The 12,579-nt window shown below is 46.1% G+C and overlaps 1 protein-coding gene across 2 annotated transcripts in view; it reads right to left on the minus strand.

Moving 5' to 3' along the window:
* Window positions 1-12,579, minus strand: part of PTPN11 (protein tyrosine phosphatase non-receptor type 11) — a 581,214-nt gene that overhangs the window by 228,336 nt on the left and 340,299 nt on the right. For both annotated transcript variants that reach the window (XM_078667419.1, XM_078667418.1), the window contains exons 7-9: window positions 11,095-11,191; window positions 9,325-9,404; window positions 5,739-5,897 (exon numbers count right to left, since the gene is read on the minus strand). In XM_078667419.1, coding sequence (XP_078523545.1) covers window positions 5,739-5,897; window positions 9,325-9,404; window positions 11,095-11,191 — 336 coding nt within the window. The remainder of the gene's footprint in view (window positions 1-5,738; window positions 5,898-9,324; window positions 9,405-11,094; window positions 11,192-12,579) is intronic.

Genomic DNA, 12,579 nt, shown 5'->3' on the forward strand with positions numbered 1-12,579 from the left:
CGGCACTCCCCACTTTTGAAAGAGACCTTGCACCACCGCCGAGTGAAGACACCATTCGTGATCCATCGTGCACCTGCGGCTGATTTCGTCTGCCCTGGCATTCAGTGAAGCTGCCAGGTGTTGAACAACCAGGGAAATGCCCTGATGTTCCAGCCATGTCCAGAGGCGCAGGGCCTCTTGACATAGGGTCCACGACCCCACCACGCCCTGTTTGTTGCAGTACCACATGGCGGTGGTGTTGTCTGAACACCTGCCCTACTCTTTCCTTGACAGAGGGAAGGAATGCATTCAGTGCAAGTCCGATCTCCCGAAGCTCCAACAGGTTGATATGGAGCCTGGACTCCACCAGACACCAGAGGCCTCTGATCCCTGCCTCTCCCTTGTGCCCGCCCCATCCTAGGAGGGACGCATCCATCACCACTGTGTGTTCTGGTTGGAGAAGGGAGAAGGATCTGCCATTGACCCAAAGCCGGTTGGTGAGCCACCACCGCAATTGTTGTGCAGTGCCCACCGAGATCTGGATGTAATCGGTCAGGTTCCCCTGATGCTGCCCCCACTGGAACTTCAGGTCCCACTGCAGAGCCTGCACATGCCATCTGGCATGATCGACCAGCAGGATGCAGGAGGCCATGAGGCCCAGCATCCTCAGGGTCATCCTGAACGAAACCCAGGATAGAGGCTGAAAGATCGGAGCCAGTACCTGAAAATCCTGGACTCGCCGTTCGGGAGGATAGACCCAAAAGTGCGGTGTATCCAGAACCGCTCCGATGAAGAGGAGCTTCTGAGAGGGAATCTGGTGCAACTTCGGCACATTGATAGAGCACCCCAGCAAATGCAAGAGGTTGGCCGTAGTCTGGAGGTGGGAGACGACTGTCAGGGGCGAGCCCGCCTTCAACAGCCAGTCGTCGAGATAGGGGGAAGATTGGAACCCCTGATCTGCGTAGATGAGCTGCAACCACCGCCATCACTTTTGTGAATACCCGAGGGGAGCTGGTAAGGCCAAAGGGGAGCACGGTAAACAAAGTGCTCGTGGCCTACCGTAAACCGCAGGTAATGCCAGTGGGCCGGCAGGACGGGGATGAGAAAATATGCGTCCTGCAGGATTAACACTACCATCCAGTCTCCAGGGTCGAAGGCAGACAAGACCTGAGCCAGAGTTAACATATTGAACTTCTCCTTCCGGAGGAAGCGATTGATGTCCCCGTGGTCCAAGGTAGGACGCAGGCCTTCTTGGGCAGCAGAAAGTGGTGTGAGTAACAACCACGTCCTACTTCTGGTGCAGGAACGCTCTTGATGGCCCCCTTGGCCAAGAGGGCTGCGACTTCCTGTTGAAGAAGTGCCAAGTGATCCCCCGACATGCGGTGGTACTGGGGTGGCCTGGCTGGAGGGGTAGTCTTGAAGGGGAGGGAGTAGCCCCTTCGGACTATTTGTAAAACCCACCTGTCTGAAGTGATGGTGCGCCAGTGGGGGAGGTGATGGCGAATCCTGCCGCACAATGGCGTTTGATGGACATGAAAAACCGGACTAGGAAGGTTTGGAGGCAGTGGTGGCTGGGGTGGATGTGGACTGACCCACCCGCTGGCCCCTGACCCGGCACGGCTGGTCCCACTTCCGCGCTGAGACTGTTGCTGTGCAGGCCTGTGGCTCTGAAACAAGAGTCTCGGGGCGCCCCTTCCATGCGAAAAGCAGAAGGCGGAGGAGGATGCATGGTGGAAAGATCCAGCGACTTGGTCGTAGCCCACGAGTCCTTAAAGCGCTCCAACACACTATCCGCTTTATTGCTGAAAAGGCGATAGCCATCAAAGTGTCCTAGACATCCCCAGAAAAAACAGTTGTCCTCAGCCAGGCGTGGCGACGGAGCACCACCGTCTTGGAAATCGCCATGCCAAGTGAGTCGACGGTGTCAAGGCCTCAACGAATAGTGAACTTGGCTGCATCCCTCCCTTCCGCAATAGCTTGAGGGAGCGCCGTCCGGGCAGCCTCCGGACATTGAGGCAGCATGCGCACCACTGGCAGAAGAAAAAATCTTCTTACCAAATTGCTCCAATTTCTTGGATTCCCTGTCCGGTGGTGCGGTAGGGAATGCACTCGGGGATGCAGAGGCTTGGACAACCAAGCTCTCAGGGGTGGGGTGTTGGGAAAGGAAAATGGGGTCACCCGGGGTCGGGCGATGGCGACGGGCCACATTCCTATCGACAGGAGCCCCTGTGTGGGGCCTAGACCAGGTGCCCAAAAGAACGTCCGAAAGTGCATTGTTAAAAGGCAGCAGTGGCTCCGAAGAGGTAACTGCCGGCTGAAGCACTTCTGTCAGGAGGTTAGTCCTAATGGTCACTGTAGGGAGCTCGAGGTAAAGGGCCTCGGCCGTTCTACGCAACACCACTGCGTAACTTGCACCCTCCTCCGTAGCCATGGTAGGAGGAGACAGCATGCCAAGGTCAGGAAAGGTATCAAGACCACTGGCATCCCCCAACTCCTCTACCTAGTCTGGGTCAAACTCACATTGTGCTGAGAGAGGGTGCTCAGACCCCTCCCAGTTCTCCCATTCCTCCGAAGTCTCATAAACAGGCTAAAAATAAGGAGGCTGGAATTGAGTGACGCCGGTCTGGCGCCGTAACCATATCGGGCTGAAACTGGGGACGACGTCGTCCGGTGGGCCGGGCGACGTTGGAGGTGGTGCCAGTGGGGTCGACGTCGGTGGTGGTGCCGGTGGGGTCGACGTCAGTGGAGGGGTCACAAGTCCAACCGGCGTCAACCAGGATCCAGGCTCGGATCCATGGGGGTCCTGCGGTGCCGGGACCGGAGCAGACAGCGATGCAGGTGCCGCCCGCAGTACAGGGCTAGAACGCCCAGTCAGGCCCGCGGGGCCCAAAGGCGCACCGGCAGTGCGCAACGGCCCAAAGAGGCGAGCCATGGCTGACAGAAATTCCTGCAGCTGGCCCGGAGTCGCCGACGGACCCGGGAAGGGCGGGTAGGTGGGCGGCGACTGCGTAGGCTCCGCCGGAGGCACGGGGGAGGCACCACCCACACCCTCAGCCGTGTTGCACGAGTTGAAGTCAGAGAGTGATGGCGCTTCTTTAATTATTGAATTGTTCCGTCTTACCTGACCCCGAGTGCGAAGACTTTGATCCCGATGAACGGTGGTGGCGGCTCCGCGACCGGTCCCTCGACCTCCCGCGGGACCGGGACCTTGAGCGACGCGGAGCCGACTGCCGGACTCCTAAGGTAAGGAATCTATCACTAATGTGTTTCTTTCAGATTATATATTTACTCCTACTGTAGAAGGAAAAAAGACTTTTGACTCTCTCCAATAGACTACTCTATGTCTCACCCCATACATCTCTCAATATATCCTCTACCTCCACTCTCTGACTCATCCCAAAACTCATTCTACAACTATGATCTCCAGAATAACCCTTTTTAGACTCTTGCCACCTCAGCTCACTCAGAACCTCATTTTACAAGTATGATCTCCCAAACAACTTCCTCATGAATCCTTCCTTTGACTCATTCCAAACCTCATCTTACTACTATGATTTCCCAAATAACATTTTCTAGACTCTTCCCTCTTCTATCACTCCATTATCCCACTAACAGACTTGCATGTCCACCACTAAAATTAAGGCATATTTCCCTATGCTAATCCTTTTTAGGGTCCGTAATTGTATGCTACTCGCCGAAAAGCACTGTGACGCCTCATCAGGGGTAGTAAACGCTATATAAAACCCATTACAAATGCGTGTGGGAACTTCGATGGGAGTCCTGACTTGCAGTGAGTTGTTGGTCTATTCCTGGTGAATGGAAACACCAGGATTAGATCCGGGTTCGGTACAAAGAGTTTAAGAGATGGGCATAATGCAGTTGAAGATAAGGTACGGTAAGGGTAGAGAGACAGTTAACTGTGGAGGGCAGGAATATCGTAATGCACTGTAATGGTATTTATATAGACATTTTCTATCCATTGTAAGGTCCAAAACGCTTTTGGATGGTCAAGCAATTAAGTACTCTGTCTGGAATGCATAGCTGGCAAAGTGCACAGTCCTAAACGCTGTTACAGAATTCTACTTCTAATAACAGCAAGCTCATTACTTTGCAAACTAAGTGATTGGGGGGAAAAAGCCTTAATAGATGTTACTATGGTATATTTATGTGTGTTAAAATGTATTCACTTAGCATTAGGCTCAGAATGGGGTCCTGACATAAATTTGAGTTCCTTGTTTTATTCACATAAAGCAAACAGGCCCCGTCACGTGCTCTATGTGGCTTGATCTGAAACCAAATTTTCAATTTCTAGGCTGCTCCAAATTACCAGTGGTTACAGTTATGAGATAAACATTTCATGTAGAATGACCTTGATGTGGCTTTAGTTTCCGCATGAACAGTGTTCCAAAACCAACGTATACTAATGTTTCTCATTGCTTGAGTGGGTGTCCCCACCAACTCCAGAGGAATGCTATGGAAAAAAACCTTTATAAGTTCTCCCTGATGAAGGTGGGGGGAGGGCATGCAGTCTTCTGGGACATTTAATTGAGGACTCCTCAGTCTGCAATAGGTGTGATGGGGTACTACATTCACTTGGTAATAAACAGCATAATACTTTCATTCAACAAGGCAGACAGGGAGCTCCAGGCTAATAAATTAGGTGATTAGTTGTATGATATCACTATGTTTTATTAATAATAAAACCATAAAACAATATTTATAACCTCACAGGCTATCTATAGTATGGTGATAATCATAATTCATATGATCCATAAAAATTATCAAAAACAAAAATCAAAGTGTGTGTTTGTAATGATTTTAGGAATTCCAGGTGGGGTCCCTTTTCAAGAACTTGCAACAATGCAAGCTTCTCTAAACAACCCCACACTCCTGTAGGCATAACCCCAAGAAAGGGGTAGAGAATGCTTGTCTGTTTTCCTTCTCTTCACAGAGACTGATACCAACTTTGAGGGATAGGAAAATCTATCAGATGCGACCCCCAAAAGAAGAGGAAGGCTCAAAGCAGGATGCACCTAGCAGGAACAGATGACAATATGACATGGTATACTTTAATGATCCATGGTGTACTTTAATTATCAACTGAAATGTTACGGACATATCCCAAGCAGAGACCGTGGGCCCTGTGGGTAAAAAAACAAGTATTTGTATGGCAGCCGGCACGCCATATGCCCAGTGATGGAGAGAGGACCGATTGGGACAGTGGCCTTTGATACAACTAATCTTTAAATGATCTGCACAGACTGAGAGTGTGTGTTGTGCATCTAGTATTGGATTACATTAAAGCCATCTAGTAGAAGGTAATGTAAACAACTTTCTTAGAGTAATCAAGTAATGAACTATGATACCATATGAGCAAATGCTAATGGGTTGCTTTAACAAAGGTCAGTATGCATTTCTATTTATCAACCCATACATGTTTTTGTTGTATATTGATTCTTCTTGTAATATGGCTGACACTAGTCATTAGACCTTCCTTAGTGTTTTCACCTTCTCAGTCTCCCAGAATACCTTTGAGTGTTCTAACTTGTACCAGAGTGTTCTACCTGTTTCAGCTGAAGGTCTGGTCAGCTGGCGAGGTCTGTACTCAGCTGGGTCTTGGAATAAATCTACATGTAATCAACTATAAGTATCCTGTCATCTATCACCATTCTATTTACAACAGTTTTCTTATGGTTTGCAATGTGTGCCTTAACATGGAAAAATGTATGAATGTACATGCTTATGTAAATGTCTAGTACCTTTCCCCTTTCAACTTCTTTGGTGGTCATGACGATTACTCGAGAATTTTCCTGAAAAACCATCCTCCAGAAGTCATTGACTGTGTTCTGCAAACACCCTTGAGTGGCAATGTAACGCTTCCTGGGCTTAGAGTTGTTGCATTTAGAATCTCCTTCGGGCTAAAAAAACAAAGGAGAGGAAATCCATTGAAAGTTACATTCTGAACTTTAATTAGAGTGCAACATTCATTGAACAATATTTGAAAATGGCTATGATTACGATTTCTATAAATTATATCAACAAACATGTCACACAGCTAAATAACTGTAAAATGTGTTGTAATAAATCTGCTTCCACAAAGTTCCAGCAGTCCTGTAATGACATCGGAGCCATACTGCGGATTAAAGCTCACCCACGCAAAAAGAGGAGTGTGGGAGGATTGTCATTTCTATATGACCTAGTTTACATTATCACATTTGAGATGCAGGGTAAAAATCGTCTTAGAAGAAGTGGTCTGAAGGAGTTAAGCCTCACACTGACATTTCCACATAGGCACATCCACTCTCTGCATACAAGGATCCCGCCCTATGCGTGCTGACATTGTACACAGAGCAGGAAGCAAGTCATCACACCAAGAAAAAACAGTAAAAGCACAAAACAACAATTGCTTGCCTTAAATTCCAACTACAGCTGAAATGCTTTCACTTTAAATACTCAAATCGCCTCTCCTGAGGAACCATGCACCATACATTTTCAAAACCTGTGAAGTTTAAAATGCAATCAACAATGACTGGTGGTAGAGGCGGAGGTAGGCTGACTCTTGTGTTGAGTAGCAGTGACTCAGACGTGCAAGGGTACTGCAACACACCTACACACTAACAAGAACATTTTAACCTATCAACAACTAACAGTGATATAAGTAGATGCCTATGCTGTTGCACAATCTATTTCGTACACCTTCAATTCTTATTAAAAGTACAAATTAAAAATAAAAAACAAAAAAAAGGTGCACTGAAAAATAAGAACTCTTAAGTCCAAAGGCTGTACAGACCCTGTCAATGAGATAGAAGCAGTATTTTTCTTATTTCCAAAAATCTAGCTTTGGTAAAGTTAAAAGATAAAAATGTTGTTTTCCTTGGCTGGTTTGTATTGCACTACAGGTCGCTGCCCTGCCACCCTTAACATTTTTTTTTTTTTTAAAACCTTTATTGTTCCACAATACAGTTACAGGCTTTGGCCTACAGACCATCACGGTCGGCCATCAAAGTAGAGGCGGTCAATCAAGTCAATTAAGCCCAAAAAATACGTAAACCCGCCTCCCCAAAGATATCCCACAGCTCAAGGATGCAGTTGGTGCACAAGAATCACAGGATTAGAGAAGGTTTCTTTTGATAATAAAGAATAAGCAGGATCCAACGCCGCACAATTATGCCCATACAAAACAGGAGATAATCACATTACCGAACATGCACAGGCAGGACTATGGTAAATCGGAGTTTAGCACGAGAACAGCTGATCAGGATAAACAATAAACAACACAGCCTGCCCGCCAGAATCAGTAGAGGCACACTGCACCCAGAAATACCAGAAAAACATCAACCCTCGGTATCCAAAGGAGCAGAGCACAACGAGAGTACAGCAATTCGGACCCCAGAAAAGAGAGAGAAAGAAAAGATACAGAAAAACCGAGAACAACATAAACAAAAGGCCATAGGAACAAAAAGGAGAGAGATACAAACAATAACACTACCCCCCCCCACCCTGCACCTCTGCTGACGGCTACGGCCCACCCCCCTAGCAGCGTGCCTGTCGCCCAATGTCAAAAAACCCGAAATATAGAAGAAGAAAGATGAAAGGAAGGACAATAATCCACATAGATACAAAAGAAAGGGGGAAAGAAGAAAAAACATTGGAGGGTCCCCAGAACAGGCTCCCGGCCCCCCTCCCCCCCACCGCCGCGTAGCAACTCAAATACGCCAGAAACATTGACAGAGTCTCAGGATGTCCACAAAAACAGGATAAAATTACTGCTCGGCCGCTTAACAGATAGAGACGTAACGAAAATCCCCCTGTGTAACACCCCGAAAGAACAAAGCATTATCATGCACGAAACCCATACAGCCCGTGCCATCAGCCCATCCCAGTCCATGCGGTGCAGGGCCCCGCCATCAAAGCACCGGAGGAAACCAACATGTCAATTCAAAGGCAGCCGAAAACCTCACAGTATATCAGTGTACGTCACACTCGAAGATCATCCATGCCACTCCATCGATCACGTTTTAAGAGCAAAGGTGAGTTCAAACAGAATAGTCAAGGCTCAGTTCAAGGTCTCAAGTTGACGCCAGCCATCAGAAGAGGAGCTGGAAAGGAGCGAGGAACACATGTCCAATGGCATCACCAAAGAAACAAAGCATCAACGGGAGTAGGCACTGCAGCGTCGTACCACTTGGAATTAACGAGGAATCCTCCGGGTACCAGTCCAGCTTACCCACCACCGAGAGAGCCGATTTCGTACCGCACAGCAAAGTCAACGCGGGAAATTGTAGAAGGGCCCATACACACAAAGTAGCACCAGGATAGTATCAGCATCGGGCATTCGGGCGCAGTCCACAGTATCCAGGGTGTTCCGGAACGGTCCAGATCAAATGTCGTCTTTCGAACACACAGGGGGCAGACCGTCCCAACCCCTCGATCAGCAATATAAACTGCCACCGCCATTGTCAGGCGTGTCCCATCGATGCACCACCTCCAAGAGGGACACACAGCATGGACGCCGTCCAAACCAAACCAGTACCGCCAGTCCATGACTCAGTGAGGTGCATAATAACAGCGCGCCCCCGCGTTTCACAAAGTATGGCCGCCACGTCCACTTTCCCGCAGACGGCCACAGTTGAGCTCCTCCCCAACACCAGAAAATATCACAGCTGCTTTGTGCATCAAGCGGCTACGAAGACTGGAAATATAGGATAAAGACGCTCCACTTAGGCAAATTTGGGTCCCATCCGGGAAGAAAGAACAACGTCCAGGCAGCCATAGCGTCAATCAGCCGCCCGATGAGGGTGGGGGGAAGCATAATCGGCAGAGGGGGGCAGAGGGGAGTGTGTTCACCTGGTTCCATGAGGCCAGCGCTGGAGGCACACTCACAAAGACGGGCCGACCTCCGTAGCGGTAGACCGGCACTTCCTGGGTCATCGAGGCCGTTGTTATTGCACTCGCGGACGGCAGCAGAATCATGCGAGGTCCCGGCTTCCAGCCCCGGGAAGGCCGCAAAATACGAGGGGTCGCATCTTCGGATTCAGGGCTCAAAAAAAACCCGAAGTCGGACGCGGCAGCTCAGCCTGCCGCCCGACCTCCGGGAACACCGTCGCAGCGGAGGATAAGCGACAGGAACAGGCGGTGGGGGATGAAGGTCCACGGAGCCGAGAGCCCGGGCGACCATCTTGGCCGCCGGTCTGGCTCCGCCTCCACCCTTAACATTTTTAATATCAAATTTTGCATTACCATAAACTGGTGAAATGCCTGCATCTCAGAAATTTTAAGATAACTTTTAAATTTACTGTAGTCTATTTTGTAATAATAAAATAAGAACAAAACAACAGCGCTTACCATAATGGTGTTAGCATTGATATAATCCGATACTGCCTCGTTAGGGTCTCCGTCATGCAGAATAACTCTGGTGTGATCGACTAATAAGAGAAAAAAATACACATGAAATTACCCTTTTCAGCTGCAGGTTAATCACGGGGTTGCAATACGTTCTGCCCATCTATTTGTCAGCCCAGGGGCCCAACTGTGTCTAAGTGAAAACACAGAGTGTACAAATAATAATTCAAACAAGTAGATTAAAAAACAACAACAACATAAAGGTGTGAACCGCATTAATATTAAACTGTTGTTATCCCCAAATCTCACTTTGCACCTCTTTTGGACAGGTTTAAATTTCTATGGTAACTTCTTTCATAGCAAATGTGGGGTCGGCTGCTAATAGCAGCAGTAGATTCAGCTTCTTGCTGTATGTACATACTTTCAGAAGGTCTTTAAATCCGCAGTCCATAATGTTTTACATCATTCTTTCATACTCCTTTGTCAAAAGATGACAAAATATTGTGTGCATTTACAATGGTTCCCAAATCCAGCACTTTAAATAGCCCAGCCACCTTTCATGTCACTTAGTACATGTACTGAGCAGAGGAAGTCTGCAGAGCAGGCACATAAGCAGGTAAGAATATAATATTGATTTCAGGGCTCTACAACACTATTTCTTCTGTAGACCCGAAATAATTAAGATGATGATCAAAATCATTATCTCCATGCCTATAACCAGCACTGCCAACACCTTTCCACCTGGATAATCATAATGTATAGATTTTGAATCTGTGAATTCTAAAGCAAATTACATTTTATTTTTTTCAGAGGCACGGAGATCAATAGAGATAAGGGGTTTTACAGAGTATGGAACAGTGTTTTAATTGCATATTCCCCAAAATTTGGTAGGTAGCAATGTGGAATATGGCCTTCACTGAAGTGAGGGGGCAGGTGGGAAGGCCGGCAGTTACAGCTGTCCCAAGACAGTTTGAAAACTGCATGTTACGGAGAAGTCAAAACATGCTTGAAATAATTTTAAACTTTTCATTACAAAAAATCCACAGACAAGATATAGTAAAACCCTGCTCCTGACCAACTTTCTTCTTCACTCGTCACAAACGTAAAAGCAAATTAACAAGCGTTCCATGGTCAATATCAGACACTCTTTCAGACACAGAAGGAAGCATCTGCCTCATTGTCCCTTGAGACTAAAGGCACCCACCACCCAGGAAAGATTGCTTGCGGATTATACATGTTACACTAAGGAAAGAAACCCCTCAAATGAAGGCACACATACCACAGCATCACAACACCTATGACTCATTCTTCTCCATGAGTGTTCTAAACTATCGATCAGGATCTAAATATACATTTCTATTTGAAACACCAAAGTAGATTTATAATATAAGTGACTTAATAAGCATACTCAACAAACTATTGCAATTTTGACCCTTCTCTGATGTAAATGAAGAACATTTTTTTTACTTCATTCAGTAAAATCAAATGTGGAAGACAGACTAGAAAAGCTTTTTAGTTGGAAAAAAGTTGTTCTTCTGGAGTTCTAATTGTTAGAATACAGTGCAGTATGCCCTGTTGACTATTATTAGTTCATTAGCATAAGTATAATCAATACACTTGATATTTCCATTTTTTAATAGCGAAGGAAGTACAAAAAGACTTGCTCTCTGGGAGTTTTTCTGGCAAAGTGCAAATCATGTTTGAACATGTTCAGTCAGACCAAGGGAACAATGTATTATAGCACAAAATATATCTAAGAAATCCAATACTTACATGGCAAAATATTCTTGTATCGATTCTTCCCTTTGTTCTCGGGTCGCTGTCCCTCCTTTCGGCTGTACAGAAGTTTGCATTCTTGCTGCTGTAACGTCTAGACAGAAATAGTTGTTTTCATTTTTAGTTAAGAAAACAAGTGTGTGGCTTCAAAGATTCATCATTATAGCTTTTATGATACATTAATTACAATAAAGCCATAAAAAAGACTTTCTGAATTATTTAAAGGTGAAATTCTTTGGTCCCTTGTACGGCTGCAATCTTCAGTCTCTATTAACACCCCATTTTAGCGTCACTTTCAAACTCATTCGTGGTGGGATGAGTCACTCAACATTCCAGCCTCTCTCCAGTCTTCACAGGTCATGGTATTGCTGTGGATGCTCTTGGTCACAGTCAGAAAAGTTTTCTAATTTGCTTCCTCGTCTATTGTGGTTATGACATTAGGCCTTTTAAAGAACGGCAAACTGCATAGGAATAGAGGGCACATGTAGTGCAGTAAGTCACATGCCCATGTCTTGGTTCAATACCTTGCCATTTGTAGATCAAGTGATCCTAAATCCAAAAAAACATTGCAAGCACTAATCGTACAAAGTGAGCAAGCGTAGTGAATCCTTTCCACCATACACTCTTGTTGCCTTTTCGTTCATTCCTGTATATTCTTGCCTCCCTGAAGGAAATATTTCCACATGCCGACCGACTCTTGAATAATTAGAACATTTATCTTTCCAACATTCTCTTTTCTTCACCATGAGTTAAACAGCCTGTGGCCTTGTATCTGCTTCTTTACATTCTCAGGTTGTTTCTTCACCCTCCTTCTAATTCTTAGACACTTTGAACTATGATTCACGTGCATTGTTTGCCTATGTGAGTCTATAAGCTGTGACACCTTCCATTGTCTTCTTCTGTTGAGGCTACTGCATGTGTACTGTCTATTGCACACTCTAGTGGTTTTGCCTTCAGCAGGGTGAGCAGCCACCTATAAATCAACTATATGTACAGACGACAATCTCAAAGCATGTTTTTTTTTTCTTCATATGACAAGATGCATGGAGACCACAGAAACTGGAGATGCTGGAGTCTTTCCCACCACCACAGTGGCCACTAGTGCAACTGGAAAATTACACCAGTGGTCTGTTTCATCCCATGCCTTATTACCTCCATTTCATATAGCTGATGTGTGTGCTCTTACCTGTGTGACAAGCCAAGCCATTTGGATTTAGTAAAAGACATCAAGGTGTCCATCACAGGCACCATCCACATCAAATTAAGCCTCCCTCTGATCAATGGTAAAGCTGTAAAGATCAGAGTCATTCAGTGACAAGTTAATGTCCTACGACTTGTAAGAATTAAAACCTTTCATCCTTCTTCTATCCACAACCACATGAATCCTTAAATTTCTGAAGGTTTTAATATTACATCAGCTGAATTGTTGGCCATGATGTTATTTTTAAGTTGTGAATGTGGATTAACTGGACTTTCTTGTTT

This window comes from Lissotriton helveticus, chromosome 11 (genome assembly GCF_964261635.1).
Source record: "Lissotriton helveticus chromosome 11, aLisHel1.1, whole genome shotgun sequence".
Taxonomy (NCBI): Eukaryota; Metazoa; Chordata; class Amphibia; order Caudata; family Salamandridae; genus Lissotriton; species Lissotriton helveticus.